Source organism: Clavelina lepadiformis, chromosome 3 (assembly GCF_947623445.1).
Source record: "Clavelina lepadiformis chromosome 3, kaClaLepa1.1, whole genome shotgun sequence".
NCBI lineage: Eukaryota > Metazoa > Chordata > Ascidiacea > Aplousobranchia > Clavelinidae > Clavelina > Clavelina lepadiformis.
Window position 1 is genome coordinate 3,644,190 of NC_135242.1, and position 22,396 is coordinate 3,666,585.

At 33.6% G+C, this 22,396-nt stretch overlaps 1 protein-coding gene across 5 annotated transcripts; it reads left to right on the forward strand.

The window, feature by feature from the left end:
* Nucleotides 1-404: 404 nt before the first annotated feature.
* On the forward strand, nucleotides 405-19,574 carry LOC143450861 (antiviral innate immune response receptor RIG-I-like). 5 transcript variants are annotated; one of them, XM_076951597.1, is made up of 21 exons: nucleotides 446-891; nucleotides 1,856-1,984; nucleotides 2,107-2,293; nucleotides 2,526-2,713; nucleotides 2,971-3,014; nucleotides 3,105-3,218; nucleotides 3,365-3,464; nucleotides 3,584-3,694; nucleotides 3,836-3,998; nucleotides 4,108-4,210; nucleotides 4,346-4,495; nucleotides 5,142-5,313; nucleotides 5,431-5,526; nucleotides 5,611-5,756; nucleotides 6,266-6,395; nucleotides 6,601-6,758; nucleotides 6,900-6,981; nucleotides 7,118-7,288; nucleotides 7,421-7,578; nucleotides 7,971-8,131; nucleotides 8,358-9,297. In XM_076951597.1, the coding sequence occupies exons 1-21, from the start codon at nucleotides 777-779 to the stop codon at nucleotides 8,686-8,688; spliced, it is 3,009 nt and encodes a 1,002-aa protein (XP_076807712.1). In that variant the 5' UTR covers nucleotides 446-776; the 3' UTR covers nucleotides 8,689-9,297. The 5 variants fall into 5 exon arrangements, with proteins under 5 accessions (XP_076807715.1, XP_076807712.1, XP_076807711.1 ...); XM_076951596.1 differs by having other exon boundaries at nucleotides 447-891; nucleotides 3,365-3,470; XM_076951599.1 differs by lacking the exons at nucleotides 446-891; nucleotides 1,856-1,984; nucleotides 2,107-2,293; ... (16 more) ...; nucleotides 7,971-8,131; nucleotides 8,358-9,297 and adding exons at nucleotides 10,029-10,246; nucleotides 10,776-10,904; nucleotides 11,041-11,227; ... (16 more) ...; nucleotides 18,062-18,210; nucleotides 18,531-19,574.
* Nucleotides 19,575-22,396: the final 2,822 nt, after the last annotated feature.

Genomic DNA, 22,396 nt, shown 5'->3' on the forward strand with positions numbered 1-22,396 from the left:
GTCTTTCTAGTGTTAAGGACAAATTGCCTTCTGAAAGAAATGATCTCTCTCTCTCTTTGAAACCCATTTTCTCCTTCCAAGAGAGTCGTGAGCAGTTTGCGATCTTGGCTAAAAGGATACCTAGTCGTGACCAGGACAGGCTAGTAATGTAATTGTACTACTTGGTTCTTGGTCAACTCATTGATCTTTTACTATTAGACCTATCAGTTGGTGTGGTAAGCAACTAAACATGACTTGATTTGCAAGTCTTTCCTGAAGCATTCCGGTGACATGACCAAACCATCGCAAGTGGGATTTTTCAACTCGAAGAAATAGGGGCTCAACATTTAGAGATTTACGGATTTCTGTGCTGCGCATTTGATCTAGTAACGTTACACCATAAAACTCTTTTTAAAAATCCTATTTCGGAAGCCTGCGCCCGTGAGCACACTTCTTCGGTAATTATTGGCTTGGGCGGGATACTGCCGCTTACTTTTCGTACGAGCCCCTCTTCGTTAAACCCAAACGCGTTTCTTGTTAATTCGTACAGCGAATGACGCGGTAAACTGAATGCTAATGCACCGTTTAGATTAAAAAACATACAAACGAAAACGTATTTGGGGGAATTACCTGTAAAGAAACACAACTCGTACACCGGGTACTTTCCCTTGTTTAACATTTTTGGTAACAAAGAAGGAAGTACAGTGCAGTAGGTCTACCTCGAATACCTCTAACAGCATTATCAGTGAAATGTTAAAATACAAGTACAATTTATTTGAGACAATTTAAACTATACTATGACAAGTGAACAAAAGGATTTAGAGGTTTGCATAAGTAATTACAAGGCAGTATTTGACTACTTTCTAACACCTCTGTCGTTGCTTGAATTTATGCCAACTTTAAGAGATGAAGGTAAAACTTGCCGCTATTTAAGTTTCACAACTTCCAAAAATTTAACAGATTAAAAAGTTGTAAAAGTGCTAGTGGCATTAAATTTTTAATGTGTTTTACAAACAACTTTTTATTTTAATTTACGCTGTGTGACGGTAACAAATAAGGATGTGCACTGCACTACTGGACGTATTTCAGTAACAAACATTTCAGTCTCATGCCGGCGTTGGCGGCTTCTGTCATTCCTGTAGTTGAGCGAGTTGAACAGTGAAGTTTGATGACCGTTCAAGGCTATACCTCGATACTAACAAACCTCATCTCAAGGCGTGATTGTTACTAATTAGTAATTGTCCAAGGAATAACTTGTATATGGTCAGATAAACACATTAATTTTCCAGTTGTTTGATTAGTTCTACTGTTGGAGCTAAAAGCTCAGCATTTAAACTTGGTCAATTTGATTGCTACATCTTGAGTTGACTGTTTAACAAAGATAGGTGTTTCTGAGACAGAGATACGCTTCTTTATTAGTATGTCGATGACACAGTGTTTTTAGCAAAAAGACGTTGTAAAAAACAGTACTGAGCATGACTTGCTCATAAGGTGATTGTTAAATTTACGTAATGATAAAAATGTCCAACTTAATACGGGCTTGGTCATGTAATTAAAGCAATCACTGTGACAGTACATCACAATACAATCTGTTTGAATGGTTTATACAGGGTATGCATATTTAAGTTACTACTCTTGTATACATGCAGATTTACTACAGTTTGATTGCTTTTTATTATAAGCTTTATTACGCTCTTCTTTAAGCTCCAAGAGTGGCAAACTATGTTAATTTAATATTTTTACATCTGTCAAATTGTAAAATACTTGTGCTTTTTCAGCACCAGACATGCCAGATGGACTTTAGTTGATAATTATTTATAAATAATTTTCTACTCCTAGTGTAACTCTTTAATTAGAAATCTTACAACAATTGCAGCTCGAAAAGAAATCCAATACTTCCATGATCAGCCAAGAAAGCAAGTCGATATATTTCTTAAAGAATTGTTGGAATGTGAAGAAAGAGGAATTTATCAGTCTTTTTTGGATGCTTTGAATAGAAGCGAAGGTGGGTTTGATTGCCTGTTTAGTACTTTAACAAATAAATTATATTATTTATTTGTAGGTTTTGCGTTTATTTTGTACTTTGCCAAGATGTTAATTTTTTTCATCAGTTGTTATGTTGTATAGACCAGCGTTGGATCCATGATTTTATGACTGGAAAGCTTAATGATGAACTGACTGTCAAGTTTATATATCACATCGAGAATGCAGAAGCCTTTAAAAAGCTTTTTGACATAATTCAGCCTCAATTAAATGTGATTGATGCACGAACTCTTATCACTGTGCTGAGGCCATGGCTGTCTGAAGGAGAAAAGTAAATGGAAATGCATGTTGTTAAATATTTTTAAGCTGATGTCTGGTGCTTTTGAACGTTGATTTTACATGTTTTTGCACAAGTTAATTATTGTTTTGGTGATTTTTAAATGCTGTAGTAAACTGTAGTGTAACTGATTTAGTAAACTGTAATGTAACTGATGTAGTAACTCATTTGCAGACGCTGTCTCAGTGGTTTCCGACAGAAAAATAGTAATTGTCTTTTTTTGCAGAGACGACCTCAATGAGAAGTGTAATAGATTAGGAAGTACTTATGCATTACCATGGATCATATACTTTATCTTGAGGAAAAAGCCAACATGGATAAAAGAACTGTATAATCACGCTGAAGAAGCAAACTATAGTAATGAAGTGGAGGGAACATTAGCTAAGGCATTAGCGCAGTACTTCATTTTTGATGGTTAGTCATTTTTCTAACTCTAACTTAGCATGATTACGACCTTTACAGGAGTAAGTTGTAAATATAAATAACTGACTGTTACGGAAATCAATTTTTGCCTGCTTCATGTGCTATTTAACTGTAATTATGTAACCTATATTTACTTTTATATGTCATGTTTTATTTGAAACATCAAATGTGCAGCAGCAGCAAGCAAGCTATTGCAAGCTTTGGCTTTGTGTGCAATTTTGTGAGGTATAACTTAATATTACTTTTAGAAAATGAAAAAAATGTTGCTGAAGAGAAAACGCAGAGTTCCGAGGTTGGTTCGAACATCTTTAGTTTAAATCAAGATCCATATTTATTGTCACATTTTGAGCACTCAAATTATTGCTTTGTTTGTTTGTGTTAGCAACCATCTACAAGTGCAGCTTATTTTGATTTGCACAGTGGAGTCAACACAAAAGTAAATGAAGCAGAAACTTCTTCTTCAAATGAGCTACATATCAAGCTTCACCATGTTGAAGTGAGAATGTTGTTAAGAAAATTCTTTTTATAAAGAGCAGACTTTTAATTTTTTTGGTTCTTTTTGATGTTATCGAATTAACATCAAACTAGAGTTCAATTAAGTTTTTTACAAAAAATCTATTTAATTAAGAACTGTATTGCTAGAGTCCTCATGATGACACTGATGATAAAGACAATGAAACTTTAGTAAACTCAGAACAAAATATTGATTCAGAAAAAGTTGCTGATGGCGACGCTAGTATTGGTAATGGTGAGAATTATAACATGTGCAGAAAATGTACAATGTAAAATAGATATCTTTGAGGCATATTTGACATTCAGCAAAACCTGATTTTAATGTCACATTCATTTCAAACAACATAGAAATTAAAGAACCATGTGACCCATACCAGTCGTATGAGCTGCGAGGATATCAACACGAACTAGTCAAGCTTGCTAGACAAGGCAAAAATCTTATCATATGTGCCCCTCCAGGTAACAACAAGTAATTTGTAAGCTTTACATCATTAAAAAGATAAGGTATGGTTACATGGATTACTTACTGGTAGGTTGATTGTTTCTTTTCGCATTTGACTTGTGGTGATAATTATATAATCAAAACTGTTATGTTATTAGGTGCTGGAAAAACCCTTGTGGCCGCAAACATAATTCAAAATTATTACGAAACCAGTTGCAGAGATGTTGAAAAGAAGCGCAATGTTCTATTTTTTACTCCTGGAATTGCACTGGCACAGCAGCAACATGACAGATTTAAGGAGTATCTGCCATCAAAATACATGTATAAAATATGAAATACTATAGAATATCTATGTTACATTGCAATACGTATAAAATTCAGCTTAGCTGTAATGGAAATTTGCTTTAAGAAAAATTTGTTTTTTTTTCAGGATAGATTATCGTTGTGGATATGGTGACCGCGCATCTCTTCTGGGAGTGAAGGATTTAGATGTTGTAGTTTTGACCCCACAAATCTTGTTGAATGAACTGAATGTGCGAGTCTTCATTAAAATTAGATTACATTTGTTAATTTATGCAATGGTGCACATGTACTCGTCAAAAAATACATCTGACCTATATTTTTCGCACCATAGTTTTCAATTTTACTTTGAAATATTCTTTTCGTAGAGTAAAGATGAACATAAGTCCGTCTATAAGATTGATGAATTTGGATTGTTGATATACGACGAATGCCATCACTGCATAGGGAGCCACCCTTTCAACAAAGTGATGAGAAAATATTTTGGTCTAGAGAATGATTCAGACCAGCTACCTCAGGTATTTTATTACATTCATCCAGCCTACTCATTATAACCATCCATTATGGTGGTGAAATGGTATTAGTAATGGTTACTCACCATTTTTGTCATTTGTATTATTCAATTAGAAATACCCAGGGTTTTGGTCCTAATATATAGAATGGTGTGTAAAATGAAGGCTGTAAAAGTTTCTTTGAGGCATAGTTGTAAAAACTGGGATTTGTGATTCAGTTAAGTTCACACTTTTATCTGATTTCTTTTGACACGAGTACCTTGTTGAAAGTTTTGAACATAGCTGGATACTAGTCTTCTTCAGGAAATGACTCAACTTGAAATGAGTCAAAGCAGTCTTGTGTAGACTTTATTAAAATGAGCTTCTTAATGCATATGATAATTAATTTAACTACCTATTAATAACATTCATAAAAGTTCAGCCTATAACTTGTAGGTAGTTTCATTGATGAACTCACACCGTACTTGATTTATTCTGATCGCACAAGCTATTACTTGATTGATTTAAATCATTGTCATGAATAAACTGACTCAAGATGCCATACCCAAATTGCTTCACTTGACTCAAACCAGCATTACAGATGACTTGATGCAAGTTATTTTTGACTTAAATAACTTTGCTGTGTGGTTTAATTTAAAAAAATTGAAAACAGATTATTGGCCTGACTGCTACTCTGGATATTGGAAAGGCAAAAACTAAGGATGCAGCCTTGCAAGAAATGAAGCAGTTGTGTGCTAATCTTAATGCAGTTGCTGGTGTTGTGACTGTTCGTGACTCACAGAATAAGAAAGAAATGGAGAAACACATTGCAAATCCAGATGAAAGTTAGCTTGTGTTTTTGGTTATGTTAACTGTTAAATGAAAAAAATGAAAACCGCCTTATAAGTGGCCAGTTTATACAATAAATTAAATAAGTTTGAAAGTTTAAAATGCATTTTCAGATCATTTACCAGTGAATATGAAAAGGGATGATCCATTTTTTAAAGAAGTTATAACTTTGATGAGAAACATTGAACAAGTTTTGAAAAATTTGAAAGGTTTGCTTTTTTACATTTTTAATATTGCTTGCAGTTAAATTATTTCAACACAAAGTTACATTACACATGCACTTGTGATTGCAGAACCTATACCACAAGCTCCAGACTACAGTCAAAATGATTTCAACAAGCAAAGATTTAAACAATGGTGTACGGAGACAAAGAAATCTCTTGCATTGACTGAATCGCCACTTTCCAGAAATGCTCGATCCTGTGTCGAATATCTTGAAGTGAGTTGCTGCTCTGTTAATCATTCTAATGTTTGATTAGTTTTACCCCTGACAAACCTTAGAAGAGTCTAGCATGACATATGCTGTCAATACAACACTTTTCATTCCGATTCTTAAGAAAAGTGCCAGAAATTAACAATGTAACTTGACAATTTACGACTATGGTAGCTAACGGCCAGCAAACAGCTAAAGCAAATCCGCCTATTTCCAGCCCTACTCGGTTTTCACCAATATTTTGACAGAACCATACTATGCTATCTACAGTATAGTATTAGGTGTTATAGTTGTTTATTGTTTCCAACTTTTTTTTCTTAAATAGATAAACTTCAATTTATAATAATTGTATTTACATGATCAGAAATAATTTGCACTTCTGACAAGCATTTAATATTTTAACACAAATTCTCGTAACTGGAGGAAGATCAAATGTGTTAAGTTGGCTTGCAGCATTGCTAAATTGCCATTACATTGCATTTCTTTCGTTCATAATCAAATATTGCATTGTAAAGGTGTGTGGAGAAGCATTGGACCTCTACTATGTCTGCAGGGCAGAAGCTGCTTTAAAATTGTTTAAAAGTATTGTAGACTCACAAAAACAGGACACTTCAACAGAAATATCGCTACATAAATATCATACAGGTTGGTGTATACAAATGCTGTGTTTAGTTTTTTTCTCACTGAAACCATGAACCCCTTAATAAACCAGGCATACCTCGAGGCAGTCATCATAGTGTTGCAATAGTAATAAAAATAATAGTAAATAATACGAAGAACGAATTGCTTTATTTGCCAAGCTTATCATACTTTCTTGTAGCACTATGAAAAGTTACAAACTTTACTGCAGATGCAATGAATAAGTTAAAGAAACTTTGTGATGATCCTCGCTGTGCAAACCCAAACCTTGCCAAGATAAAGAACTGCATTTTGAAGAAATTTGCTGAAGTTCCAAATTCACGCATCATGCTAATGACACAAATGAAGATATATGTTTATGCACTGAAGGTATGTATATGTCTTTGCGATTGCATTTTGTGTTTGCAATACTTTGCATGATGGAAATCTAACTTTAATTAATAATAATTCTTTTCCTGGTAAATATTTTTCATGGTGTAGTTACAAAGTTATAAAGTTTATAAAATTTAGGATTGGATGAATGATGACGATAATTTAGAAGCATTTCAACCAGAAGTATTCACTGGTTTGAGAAGTTCAGCGGGTGTAAAAGGCAAGTTATTCACACTTACAATTTACGAGTACAAACAGTGTACTTCAAACTTTTTAAAAATAATAAATTGAAATTTATGCTTTGAAATTAGCGTGTATTATAATTAATAAATTTATTATTACGATATCCCTTGCAGGTCTCTCAATCAAAAAACAGAAGGCAATAATGAAATCGTTTCGATCTGGAAGACATAAGATCTTGATAAGCACACCACATGCTGCAGGGGAAGGCATTGATGTTGCTGATTGCAATTTGGTGATAAATTACAACTTCTTGAGAAATGAAAGTTTAACAGTGCAAATTAAAGGTAATCTTCAATATTATCTTACATCTTATCTTATAAATAATTACTAATATGCATATTATGTGTGATATTTTGTAGGTAAGTATAATCTATGGCAATTGTTAGTATTGTTACAATATCAATTCAACTGTACAGGTCGAGTACGAAAGCGTGGTGGTGAAATGGTCCACATTTCATCTGACAGAGTTGCCCGAAGAGATCGGCTCAATGTTCATAGAACTCAACTGATGAATGAATGCACTGACATTTTGGTGCATTTCATCCAGAGTGATCATACGGCCTACAGGAAAGAGGTTAGCCGAATAATTGTTATTGGTAGGCTCTGGAAGTTTTTAGTTGTGTATTAAACCCAAAAATAGATTTAATAAAAATAGAAAACAAGGTTTAATAGAAATCCATGTTTTCATTTTTTATCTATGACAACTTACACAGCTATTGATTCTAAAAGTGGATGAGATTTATCTATATGCCAATACAACTAAAGTTTGCATCTGAGACTAAACTAAGAAAATTGAAGTTGGATTTCTACTAAACTTTGTTTTCAAGTTCAATTTTGAATCAAATTTTAACGTTTTGTCATTTAAACCTTTCTGGACAATTACAGAACGATCTGAAAAAAATGATAAAAATTTTAGCCATTTTACTTAAACATTAACATTATTTCAAAAATTTCTTTGACGTTTAGCTCAATGATCTCAATAAACTTGACATGAGGCGATTTCATCTGGAAGTTCTCAAAAAATTGAAGGAATCTCAGGAGTTAGAGAAAGTAAAGCAGTCAAATGAAGAGTTTTTGTTGCAATGCGCCAAGTGCAAAGAGTTTGTCTGTTCGTCGCATGATCTAAGGTGAGTAGAAAGCGAACATCTGGAAAAAAACAGCATAAATGCTGCTTTTTTAATAAATGCAGTTTCAACGGAAATCCATTTTCAAGCTGTTGGTATCACTTTCTGCTACCAGTATTTGCCAGCAAGTATAATTATATTTTTAACAACACAAACTTCACCAAACACTTATTATCTGAAATGATTCTCTTGATTACACTTTTCCATTTCTTAATATTGTTATATCTAGACTTGTGGAAAATGCACATCGCATCAATATCATGCCAGAATTCAAGGAGAAATATGAAATAAAGGAGCACCCTAGAAAAGACAAACGTCAGATGGGCCAAGATTGGAAGAAAATAAACAAAGTTATCTGCAAGAATTGTAATCTTGATTGGGGCATAGAAGCTCTATATAAGGGAGTGTTTGTTCTGCCACTGATAAAAATTGAAGGATTTAGAATAACTAAAAAATCTACCGGAAGTCCATATGTTACCAGAAAATGGAAAAATGCACCATTTGTGCCACAAGATATAAATCTTGATGTTGTACTCAATCAATTATGTGATGATGAATAATCTTATGTATAACATAACACACTTATAAAATTATTAGAAAACGTTTTCACATCGTCATAGGGTGATGACTTCTCAATATCTGGTCCCAGTTGCTGAGATTAACTGTCTGTCTTTTCTACGGTTTTATTTTACTGTTATTTAGTTTTCCCTGAAGTTTGTTTTGCTCATGAGAGCAAAGGTCACCAATGCCTTGCACATGCACAATTACCAGTGTGGTGTCGCTGAGTTTTAAACTGAGGTCACTCTTACTGTATGAACCAGACGCTGTAATCAGTAAAATTTTAAAGTCCGAACATGGTTTATTGTGAATGAGTATATTATGTTAATAGACTTGTTTAGAATTCTTTCGATGTAGAGTCCACCATTGCTATATTATTACCAATAATTGACCAGGCCTATGTTGTGAAATACCTATTTCGTGGTGTTTGTATTTAAGTAACCTATTTATGTAATTATGAATATTTTAACAACAAATTTACATAATCTGAATTATGTGATATATTTATGTGATATTTATTTACTCGATGCATTTTTTACATCTTTTCTGATATCATATACGTAAGTTATTTACTGCGAAAAATAAAGATGAAAATGATTTTTTTATTCCAGCCTCAACACAAGAGGTAATTTATTGGAACGATAACACTCAATTTGAGAGCAGTAAAAACAAATACTTTAATGTTGCGAAAAACAGGTTGCAAGCTTAGGGATGACGTATTTTCTAACAAATTGATAAATACCGATCAAACTTACAGTTGTCAACATTCACGCTGTGCTTACATTAAAACAATTAAAAGAATCCAAGTTAATAAAATCCTAAGCTTTTGTAACTTAATCTGTCATAAGTGAAGTTAGAAAATTAAAATGGGTTTAGTGGCCATGCTAGTTGTTACCAGCAATAATTATTACCTTAATTATATTTGAGAACGTTTTGAGCCTTTTCTGCTTTGTCTCTTTTTCTCGGTCTTTGGCGCATGTTGGTAACAAGTGGTTTGATTTTTACGTCCCCGCCGCGCTTTTGACGAAAAATAAAATGATTGAGCTAACTTCGAGGTTAACTGAGTCAACTTTTACCTCAAAACTTTTTTTGTCATTCACTTTTGGCCATTTTAATAGAAATTAGAAACAGTCACGTTTAACTTCTGTAACAAGCATTGGCACACTAAACAACGAAATCACACATTTTTTATCACAAGTAGCTTGACAATAAAGATCCTTCACGTGAGATAAAAATATCCGAAAGCACAACGCCTTTGGGGAACTACCGCTTACAGAAACAATAATCCTCAACTAGGGACTTTCCCATGTTTACTGTTAATTTGTTTAGCGTTATCAGAACAAAGAAAAAATACAAAATGTTCATTCTGAATATCTTATTTAAGCAAAACAGAAGGCAATTTCATAATTTACGGAAAGAGCAAGATTAAGAGACTTTAAACTACAGTATTAAAAATGGATAGTGAACTACAACGTTGTATAACTAACTACAGACCGTTGTTTGTCTACTTTTTGACACCTCTTCCATTGCTGGAACTTATGCCAACTTTAAGAGATGAAGGTAAACGTTGTTACTTGTTATACACTAAAGCTTTGTTACTTAAGTGAAAGCACTTAAAACTCAAAATGATGCTTTCTTATTTTGTTGAGCCAAGTTGATAAAGAGTCGCATATTGTCTGTCTTATTTGTTGCTTGTTGTCTTGTTATTTGTATTTGTGTCTTCATTAAGTGAACTTTATGTTTATTTTATTGTCAATATGCATATTGCCATATCTCCATAAAGTACATTGAAATTTATTTTATAAAAAAAACTAAGGAGTTTTCCACAACTTCGGTTCTGCTTGGTATTTTTTGCATTACAGTCATTTGGTGGATAATACGATGTGGCTTTTGTGTGAAATTTTGAAGCAAACTGAAATTGTCTTCATTAATCTTGTTAACCATTAACCAACACTTAAATTTTCAATTAATTCAAAGTTTTATTACTCATACTCAACAGCTCAGCTATCATGGTTATGGTGCCATAATCACCGTGGTCATCATTCTTATATTCAGACTTTATGAATATGTATTCTTACAACAATTGCAGCTCGAAAACAAATCCAGGACTTCCGCGATCGCCCAAGAGAGCAAGTTGATATATTTCTGAAAGAATTGTTACAGTGTGGTGAAAAAGGAATTTACTGATCATTTTTGGATGCCTTGAATAAAAGTGAAGGTAGGTTTAAGTTTTTGTTGGTTACTTATATCTTGATTATGGTTATTCATATTTTTTCTATCATAAACATTACTTTTTAGTTTGTTTGCTACTTTGAATATACTTGATTGTGTCTTTAACTTATTATATTTTATAGATCAGCGTTGGATCCATGATTTTATGATCGGAAACCTGAGTAATGAACTGACTGATAAGTTCATATATCACATCGAGAATGCAGAAGCCTTTAAAAAACTTTTTGACATAATTCTGCCTCAGTTAAATGTTATTGATGCACGAACTCTTGTCACTGTGCTGAGGCCATGGCTGTCTGAAGGAGAAAAGTTAGTCTCTATTTGACGTATGTTATCAAGTTGATTTTTACGTGAATGTGTTATGTTGTTTTCAACTTGTGCCGAAATTGTGATTACCTAGTCACCTTTGTTTTAATCTGAAGTTAGGCAATAGTTGTGTTTGAAACGTGGCAGTTTTATAAAAAAAATAGCGTTGTGAATATTCTTACTTTTGTTGTAATATTAGCAACAGCTTGGTACAATAAGAATATTACAAAGTATCTCCAGGCACAACTATGCGTACATTCTAACAACTACAGCTGAAATTATCTCTCTGTTGTAATTTTAAATGATATGAAACATTAGTTGGCAGTGTTTCGCATATTAAAAAGATACATATATACACGTTTTATCATACCGGTGTAGTCTGACATTCACAACAAAACTATCTCTGTTATTTTTGAAGCAACGATCTGAACGAGAAGTGTAAAAGTTTAGGAAGCACTTTTGCACTGCCTTACATTATTAGCTCTGCTCTAAGGAAAAAGCCAACTTGGATAAAGGAACTTTATAAACACACCAAAGAAGCAAACTATAGCAATGAAGTGGAGGGAAAGTTAGCTAAGGCGTTAGCAGACTACTTCATTTTTGATGGTAAGTTACATTGATTGACCCAGGGCTTCACAAAGCTAGCCTGTAGATAGATAATTTTGGTGGTCATCTAAGAATAGGATATTTTCCTGTTTGTGTTAAGATCGCTTAAAAGCAAACGTGTGACTATTAGCTACCATTTCCTATTCATATTTCTGAAGTCCACCGATGGGTCTGGTACACATTTGTTATCGGTATTTTTATTACCTCAATTGACTGTAGTCATATTGTTAAATGACTTACTCAAGCCAATTGTCTGAAGTGACATGCTCTGTTTCAAATTTTGGTAATTGTGAGAGTGAAAATTAGTGTTTCGCATAAAAAATGGTGCATTTTCGTAATGCATTAAACTTAGTTGAAACAGATGGTTAACTAGGCTAAAGACAGTCCTGACGAATGCACAATACAAATACACAACTTAACACAGCACATAATGTGACTTTAGCAGAGTATGAAATGTGGCGTTTAACTGACTTGGGGGACACAAATAGTAATTTTGCTCAACTTGACTTACCGGTAAGTCAAATTTTTGTTAAATTTTTGAAACTTTTGACTCTGTTACAACTCTGCATGTCTTTCTATGCAACTTACTTTTAGAAAACAAAGAAAATGCCGAAAAAGAGGAAGCAATGGATTCTATAGAGTGCAATTTTTTGGTAATTTTTTCTTTGCATTGCTCTTATGCTGTAATTTTATTACTGTAGTATTATTATGTATTAGAAGATTTAGAAGACTTTTCTTTTAGCAGCATCCGTGATTTATAGTTGTTTGAACCATTTCATCGTATATCTCATATTTCATTACAATACTAATATGTTATAGCAGTCATTGCTCGTGAACTATGCTCATATTAAAGTGAACGTTTTGAGCATTTATGTAAGATGACTTTTATAGATGTAAATTTACAGTTAAATTTATTAAGTTCATATATGTAGAAACCAGTTTAATGTGTATTTCTGTTACAAAATCATTGAATTTATTTGTTTCAGCAACCATCTACCAGTTCGGGATATTTTGAATTACATGGCTTCATTAACAAGCATAAAAATGACACAGAAAATTCAACTCCAAATGAACAGCAAATGGAGCTTGACCATGAAGAAGTAAGTAAGAGTGTTGATGAAAAGCTGTTTGAGGCTTGCTTGTCAAAATCTTTATTCTTGCTTTGCATTAAATTTTTTTCGGTAAGTTTAAAGCAATTATTAACTTGAGTACTTGCTATAAAATAATACAAGGGACAAAAGTAGTTATTATTTGGTAGCAAAATGCCCAAGAAGATTGCGAAGACCTTGATCAAATGTCACTCGATTCAGATGAAATTGTTGACGATATGATTGACATTGGCAGTGGTAGAACATGCAAAAAATTAAATGTTTAGTTATGTTGTAAAAATTACAATTTTACTAAACGTAAGTTTAACAATATTTAATCACTTTAAATAAGGAAAGAAACAATTATGTTATCCATCTAAAAATTATGAGCTGCGAGGATATCAACACGAACTTGCTAATTTGGCTAAAAGAGGCAAAAATGTCATTATATGTGCCCCTCCAGGTAAAGACAAAGTGAAACTTCATTACTTGACAAATAAAAACTTTTAATTTTTTTATGTTTAAAAATTCTTTTTTACATGATTTCATTTGATGTATTTTATGGCTATGGCTTTCTTAACTCATTTAATTCACTAAAACTTTTACCAACAGTTTTTGGTGTTTTATAGGCGCTGGAAAAACTCTTGTTGCTGCAAATATAATACAAAATTATTATGAAACTTGTGGAAATGAAGAAACAAAACGTAAAGTTTTATTTTTTACTCCTACAATTGTTCTAGCTCAACAGCAAAATGACAGATTTAAGGAGTATCTGCCATCAAAATACATGTAATAGTACAGTGAAATGGTGAACTGATGCCAGCGCAGTGTATCACGATACGGCATGAGCCATATTTAAAACCAAGAGTAATGTAATAATTTTTTAACACTTTTTGTTTTGCCAGAACTGATTATCGTTGTGGAAATGGTGACAATGCATCTCTTCTGGGAGTGAAGGATTTAGATGTTGTGGTTTTGACTCCAAAACTTTTGTTAAATGAACTGAATGTAAGTTTAAGGTTATTGAAATCATAGTTTTTTTATACAAAAATCCCCTATTGCATGATGGAAGAATTAGAGAAAAGGAGATTTTAACACAGAGTGTCTCATTTTACAGAGTGATGACAAACAGAAATTTGTTTATAAACTCAATGAGTTTGGAATGTTGATATATGATGAATGTCATCACTGTAGAGGTGGCCACCCTTACAATAACTTAATGAGGAAATATTTTGGACTTCAAAATGATTTAGACAAGCTACCTCAAGTACAGATAAACAGTTTCTGTTGCATTGATCTATTTACATTTGTTTTGCTAACTTTTATGACCGTGCATACCTATTTATAATAGTGAGAACTTCCAATGGCTGAATGACAACAATAAGTCATAAGTTTTTTGTTGCAACATTTAAGTTACACTGAAACATTAGTCTCTGAATGGTCATTTTTACTTTGATAAGCTTTGAGATGCTTGCAATAAAATTGTCATACAATTTTTATTACTTTACCATTAATTGTGCAAAGCCAAAATATGATGCTAAGCTTTGTTTTGGCAAAGCCCTTGGAGTTTAAAACAAACAAGGTGGCAAAAATTGAATCGTGTTACATGTTGGTAGGTTAGCATGGCCACTAAATCCACATCATACTTAAATAACTTTATTAACTAAATGCTACTATTTAAGATAACAGGTATTTATGGAGAATTTTGTTCAACTTTTTAAAAATAAAACAGGTTATTGGCCTGACTGCTACTCTGGGTATTGGAAAGGCAAAAACTAAGGATGCAGCCTTGCTAGAAATGAAGCAGTTGTGTGCTAATCTTAATTCAGTTGCTGGTGTTGTGACTGTTCGTGACTCACAGAATAAGAAAGAAATGGAGAAACACATTGCAAATCCAGATGAAAGTAACTTAAACTTTTTTCTGATGATAACCTTTTTATTTTGGAAAAAAAATTGAAGAAAGATTCTGTTTTTAGCTTTTACCCCTTTTTTATTTGTGGAAATTACATAATTGTGAATTTTGAGGTCAAAATTGTATTTTTCAGGCCGATTACCAATGAATATGGAAAGGGGTGATCCTTTTTTTAAAGAAGTCACAGCTTTGATGAAAAACATTGAACAGGTTATGAAACACTTTGCAGGTTTGTTTTTATTTTAGCTTTCCATGTTTGTATTGTTTAGCTCAGTGGTTCTCAAAATTCTAGGGGACTTGCAAGGTGTTGCCTGAGATGGCGCCAAAAATGAACAAAATTCGTATTCATTAGAACATAAATCTAATCAACTGATTTAATTTTTGTCAAGATTAAGCTTTCTCTAACATACACTTTGCACTTCAAATCGCACGTACCATGATTTGTAAGAAAATATTTTTTTTGTTTGTTACATAATAAAATTACTGCAAATCATATTGACCGGGATGTTGTCACGCTTATTTTGTAACAGTGACAATTTTCTTGAAAACCTTTACAAAAGTGATTTCTCATATGTCTGGTTTCCACATATAAGTTACGGTAAAGCAATAGGTATTTAGTAAAAGTACTGTACAGTATTGGAAAGATTTATTACCGGTATTTTTCCTCAGCAGAAGCAGGTAGAAGTACAAAAATAAACTCCACCCATTGTTTTATTGTGCACTGAACGTGAGTTAATACAAATGCTCAGTCATTTAAAATACATGCAAATTTAGGGTCGACTAATGCGCCATGAATGTGTATATGGTTTCAAAGGCACCGCTGGTTCAGCTAACCAACAAATATTCGTTATGACAACAATCAGGAGCAAACATGGTCGATGCCTTGCTTGACGACATTAGTTTACGAGCCATAAAAACGTTATAATTACTTACCGTACATTACAAAGTATTGCAAATTAGTGAGTAAACGTTATAAACTCCAACAAGTAGTAAAATTAGATCACGTTTTTCTTAGAAGAGCCAATATCACAAGCTCCAGACTATAAACATGATGATTTCGACAAAAATATGTTTAAGCGATGGTGTGTGGAGACTAAGAATGAACTCACACTGTCTGAATCCAGTCATTCCCGTGATGCTCGTTCTTGTATCGAATACCTAGAAGTGAGTCGGAGCTAAAGTACTGCTGATCTTTTGGCAGAACCATTTAAAAATAAAATTCGTTCAGTTGCTTTTTATTGTGCTGTGTATTGTGCTGCACTGGCTAAATTCATTCTTTGCCTTGTCTTTCCTACAAAGCTAACATAAAATTTTAATGTTAATATTTTACTGTATGTAATGTTTAACGTGATATGTAAGGTAATTTGTGATACAGGTACATTGTACATGCTTGTTTAACAATAGTTAACTACGTAGTTGTTAATATGATTTTCTAACCTAAACATAAAGTTTTGCTTTGCAAAGGTTTGTGGTGATGCGTTGGACGTTTACTACATATGCCGGCCAGAAGCTGCTTTAAAAACGTTTATGGGTGAGACTTTGGATACTCAAAAACAGGACACACCAATAGAAACATTCCTGTTCCAACATCACTCAGGTTTATTTTGCAGTCTTTACACTGACGTAGCATTTATTGCAGATGTGAAACAAATTTTATCTGAAAAATTTAAAAATCTATTGGTTATACATTTACGGTAGTTTGTATCTTGAAAAGACATATTTATTTTCAGAATTTTTAAAAAATTTTTATGAAATCCTTTGTTAGTTAACTGCCTTTTTCTGATTATGATATAATTAATGATATTTTTGTGAGGTTTTCTAAAGCATCCTGTCTACCATAATTGTTGCACTATGGTGACCAGTTACAGATATGTTATCTGTAGAGTTTTGCAGATGCAATGGATAAGTTAAAGAAACTTTGTGATGATCCTCGCTGTGCAAACCCAAACCTTGCCAAGATAAAGAACTGCATTTTGAAGAAATTTGCTGAAGTTCCAAATTCACGCATCATGCTAATGACACAAATGAAGATATATGCCTATGCTCTGAAGGTATGTTTGAGACATGTTCTTCAAATATACTTTATGCATGTACCATTTTACAAATTTTTTGTGAATCTCATTTGTTGTGGTATTTTGTTGTGTATAACTTACTGTACAGTGGTAGCTAATGCAGTTAATTATTATCTATTCTAGAGTACTTTGGATATCTATAGTTTACCTGCAAGCAATATGATTTATGCTCCTATTATGGTTATAAATTAATAAAGTGTATACGATACTTAGGATTGGATGAATGAAGATGATAAGTTAAAAGTATTTCAGCCAGAAGTTTTCACTGGTAAACAACCTTCCAGAGATATAAGAGGCAAGTTCAAGTTCACTAACACAAGAGTGAATCATACTGTTATTGTTCAAAAACTATAACAAAATGTTTTGTGATAATATTGTTTTTTACAGGTCTTACACCCCAAGCACAGCAGGCAATAATGAAGTCATTTAGATCTGGACAACATAAAATCTTGATAAGCACACCACATGCTGCAGGGGAAGGGATTGATGTTGCTGATTGTAATTTGGTGATAAATTACAACTTCTTGCAAAATGAAAGTTTAACAGTGCAAATCAAAGGTATCATAACAACATCAAAAACTTTGCTAGGGTTGCATTCTTACATACCAGATACAAAACTATCAAAGTTAATACGAAATAAATATTCACATTGTCTGTAATGCAGTCTTATACGCATTCTGTGCCATATGTTTTAGTGTTTCCTGTTTGTTATTTGTTTGTGGAAAATATCCAGACTAGTTATTGTTATTTCAACTCTACAGGTCGAGTTCGAAAACGTGGTGGTGAAATGGTCCACATTTCATCCGACCGAGTTGAGCGAAGAGATCGACTAAATTTTTATAAAACTCATTTGATGAATGAATGCACGGACATGTTGGCGAATTTCGTCCAGGAAAACCAGGCTTCTTATAGGGAAGAAGTTAGTTACATTCCTTGATGGAGCTTGAAAGTGATTTGTCAGAAAAGGAAGTTAAAGACCTTTTTTGGATTGATTTGTTATGCTTTTGTTAATTGGTTTTTGATTTCTGAGATACATATTGGTGCTTACAAAACTTTACAACTTAGTGAAATAGAATTTTATTTAGGGCCTTGCAAAAATAATTATTTTTCGTAATTTTCCTAAACAAAGACACAATGCAAAGTTTTTTGTGATGTTTAGCTCATAAGTTTAAATAAACTGGACATGAAGCAATTTCAACTGGAAGTTCTCAAAAAACTGAAGGAAGCTCAAGTACAAAAAAGAAATGATGAATTTCTATTGCAATGTGCAAAGTGTAAAGAATTTGCTTGTTCCTCCTATGACCTTGGGTAGGCTATGTTTAAAATATTTATGATAGATATCACTTTAGCGAGAAAATGTCAGTAGCTTATACTAAGACATGTCCCATTTTATACAAAAAAGAAACGAATTGTGGGTTTCCTTACAAAGAAAAGGTTTGTTATCATTATCAGGCACCTTCCGGGCAAATGTGTCTACTTTATTATTTAGATTCAGAATCAGACTCTCGTTTTATACCCTGCTAAATGCCGGAGAACTTTGCGGCAAAACATCCAACAAAGTTACTTTTGTTGCATATTTTCGTTTTGTAACACACTTCCTTCACTTGTTTATTATGTGCATTGAACAGGCTTGTGGACAACCAGCATCGCATCAACATCACGCCGGAATTTAGACAGAAATACGAGATAAAAGAGCATCCAAGAAAAGATAAACGTTTGATGGGTCACGACTGGAGAAAAATAAGCAAAGTTGTCTGCAAGAAATGTGGGCATGAGTGGGGCATAGAAGCTCAGTATAAGGGAGCATTTATCCTGCCGTTGATCAAAATTGAAGGATTTAGAATAACTGAAAAGGCCACTAAACGCCCATATGTTGTAAGAAGATGGAAAAATGCACCTTTTGTGCCACAGGAAATAGATATTAGTGTCGTATTAAGACAATTAGTTGATGATGAATAACTCTATATAAACTTGGTCTTGCTTATCATGGGTATGAGGAAATTCTTTTTTTTCAGTTACTTAAGCTTTATCTTTACTGCACTGATCTGCAAGCTTACATTTTTTCTGCTTGTAACAGCGTTCTTCAATTTCACCTACATTAACTTTGCTTTTATTCCAATCACATGAATAATAGCCTACTTTTTACACATTTCCTATATGCAGAATTGTTATCGATTTCGTTTTAACTTGCTTTTCTTTGAGTTTCAACAAAATTGCTGATTCATTTATTAAAGTTACAATGAACGACACAATATTTAAAATTTGAATTATGCTATAGGCCTACATACAAGTTTCTTAAAATCCAACATGTAAAGATTAAGAAGTTATTTATGATATTTGAAATGGGTTTTACAAACAATTTTCACAATTTTAGTTAGCACTCTGCATTATTGAATGCCAGGTAGGAAAGTTTGCAGATGTTTCACTTCACTTTCCTTGCGGTCGCATCTGAACGTTTTGAAGTAAAAATGCGCTAAAAAGGACGAATGAGATCACAGCCAAACGTGTTTATTTTGCAACATAAATAAATGAACCATCGTCCGCGCATCTGATAAAACTCAACACGTGTATTATGTTCAAAACCTTCCAATGTCAAATCAATTGCATGTACTTGTTTACTGTGAACTTAAATTTGATACTGTTTTGTTCTGAGCGGTTTGCTTTCTAAACTGTTTATTGGATCAGTGACTTCCAGGTGTGCGCACGCTAGTGTGCAGCAAATAAACAGATTTTACGTTGAATTTGTTTTCAAAATCTTTGGAGTCTTAAATCTAAATTAATCAAATTAAATCTAAATTTAAATCTTCTCCTTCTGAAAATTGTAACCAATTGAGGAAAAACGTTATGATCTCACTTCTTTGCAGACGTTTTGGGTTAAACTCAACCCGTTGTCAACTTCACTCCTGTAGATCTATAACCATCATTAGCGATACCTCCTTCGTAACGTTCCAAAACACCACAAAAATGCTGCTTGTAACACGCAATTTTTTTATAAGCATTGTTATATTTACCTATATACGCACGCTACAAGTCAAAAGCTCCTACACTTAACAGTTACATTATCTGTGTTTCCCAATTCTTCTTACTTGAGGACACCTAGCTATGAAAATTTCTTTTTGTGGGTTTCAATTTCAAACTTGTTACTTAATAGGCTTTTATGATGAATTACACTGGTCAACACACATTTTGGTGCCAAGAAAGTTTCAACGGTTTTAGGGTATTTTTATGTCGCTGAATCCAAAAATGGCATTAGTTTTTCCGAATTGGCTCTAGTTTTTGAGATATTCCATGTTTTTGTTTCAAAAAGTGCTAAAAATACGCAAATTTTGACATAGGTAAAATTCTCTTTATACTACAACTTCGATGAGTCTACATCTGTCTTTTCAATCATGTGCATACAGTATTCATCTATTTCTGATGCGATATTGTTAAAGACGCAATCGTTAACACAGAGAGCCTTCTTTACGCGAATCATGTTTCATGTGAAAATCAAGCAAAAATTATAAAACTTAGGCGATGTTAGCAGTAAACAACAGATTTTTGTAACGCAAAAACAGGCGACGTCAAAGCACAAACACTACTTTTAGTAACGCTCAAAGTACATTTAGTAAGCTGTCAAAGCACGCTAATCAATCATATATCGGTACTGTAATACAAAAAAATTAGTCGATGCTTGTAAATTTTCTTTTGTACGACTTTCTGGAATGTGATGCAGCCAAGCAGTCACGTTGGAGACTCCAACAGTAGTCGGCCATCATATGGGCATCCCACCTGCCCTGATACCTCTCTTCTATGACCTTAATGTCCTGGTGGAACCTTTCTCCCTGCTCTTCACTTAGATCACCAAGGTTTGCAGGAAAACGATCTAAGTGGCTGAAGAGATAGTGAACCTTGATACTCATCTTCACACCCAAATCTTTCAACTTGGAAAGCATATCTTCCACCTATTCTTGGTAATTTTCAGCTTTTCGGTTACCAAGAAAGTTCTGTGTGACTAAAACAAACGATTGCCAAGCAGCAGACTCTGTGTCTGTCATGGACTGCACAAAACACACATCCTTTATGAGTTTGCGGATCTGAGGGCCATCAAAAATACCTGCTTTAAGCTTTTCGATGGTCAAAGCAGGAAATGTTCTGCAAATATAGTTGAAGCAATCCCCAGTTGCAGGCAAGGCTTTCACAAATTGCTTCATCAAACCAAGTTTTATGTGCAGCGGTGGAATGATGATCTTCTCTCTAGCAACTAAAGGTTCATTTATGATGTTACCTTCACCTACTCTCATGGAATCTCTAAGTGGCCACCCTTTCTTCACCCAGTGATCAGTGCGCGCTCGGCTATCCCACAAGCAGATAAAACATGGGTATTTTGTATATCCGCTTTGCTGGCCAAGCAAAAAATTTACCATCTTCAAGTCTACACAGATTTACCATTGGTGAGAGTCATAATCCAGTTTCTGTAATACCGTTTTAATGTTGTTGACTCTTCTTTTAGTTTTGTTGAGTGGCCAATTGGGAGAGATGCATATCTGTTACCATTATGTAGCAATACACATTTCAAACTCCTTTTCGAACTGTCTATGAATAAGCGCCACTCTTGAGGTCTATATTGTGGCACTCCCATTTTCAGCAGAAGCCCTTCGATGTCTTTGCAGTAAACAAGGTCATCTTGTTGGCTAAAATACGGAAGTAATTCTTTCTCTCTTGTATGGTAGAATGTTATTGAAGCTCCGGTTCCAAGGCAGTTTTTGTCTTTGAGTCAGGATGCCAAAATTTCTGCTGCTTCTTTGGATAAGTTGAGATCCCTGATAAGATCGCTCAGCTCCTCCTGCTTGAATGGCTCTGGAATGAATGGACTGCTTTCGAACACACTTCCACTGCTCTCACTTGCAGAGCATATATATACTGAACGAAAATGTGACAGGTTGTCAATTCAGTCACAGGAAAATGCATCCTCCCAGTGACAAGGCCTAAGCATATTGTCAAACTTCCACTAATGAACTCAATTCTCACTTGAATTACAAAAAACCTCCACGTTTTCCAAACTTACTTATGTGAGCAATAGCTTGAACTTGACTCGTGGTATTCCTTTCTCTGGCTACAGAACTATTAAATTCTGATTACAACATCTTTAGTCTACAACAATATAGCTATAAAATGAGATATTGATATGATGTGATAACTGAAGGGAGTACTCTACACTGTACATGTGGTGAACAATACAAAGAAACTGTAGCTTATCAGAATGATGCCGAAAATGGAGTGTTTTCAATGCCTTGTTTCTGAAGTAATGGGATGCTACAATAACAAATAGACATAGTGGAGTATCTGGTCCAAAATAAGTAATGCATACTGCCTAAGAGACATTTCCAATATGCATTTTACTGATGCTTGTGTTCACAATTGGCAGATACTAAAGTTAACGATTTTTCTCTGGTCAAAAATAAAAAACATCGATATCTCAAAAACTAGAGCCAATTCAAAGAAACGAATGTTA

Bases quoted from the DNA above. Each gene is read 5' to 3' on its own strand.
- LOC143450861 (XM_076951596.1), top strand. From the start codon at position 777: ATGACAAGTGAACAAAAGGATTTAGAGGTTTGCATAAGTAATTACAAG. The intron at 3,015-3,104 runs GTTGGTTCGAAC...TGTTTGTGTTAG, and splicing joins AGAAAACGCAGAGTTCCGAG to CAACCATCTACAAGTGCAGC. The intron at 6,759-6,899 runs GTATGTATATGT...TATAAAATTTAG, and splicing joins TATATGTTTATGCACTGAAG to GATTGGATGAATGATGACGA.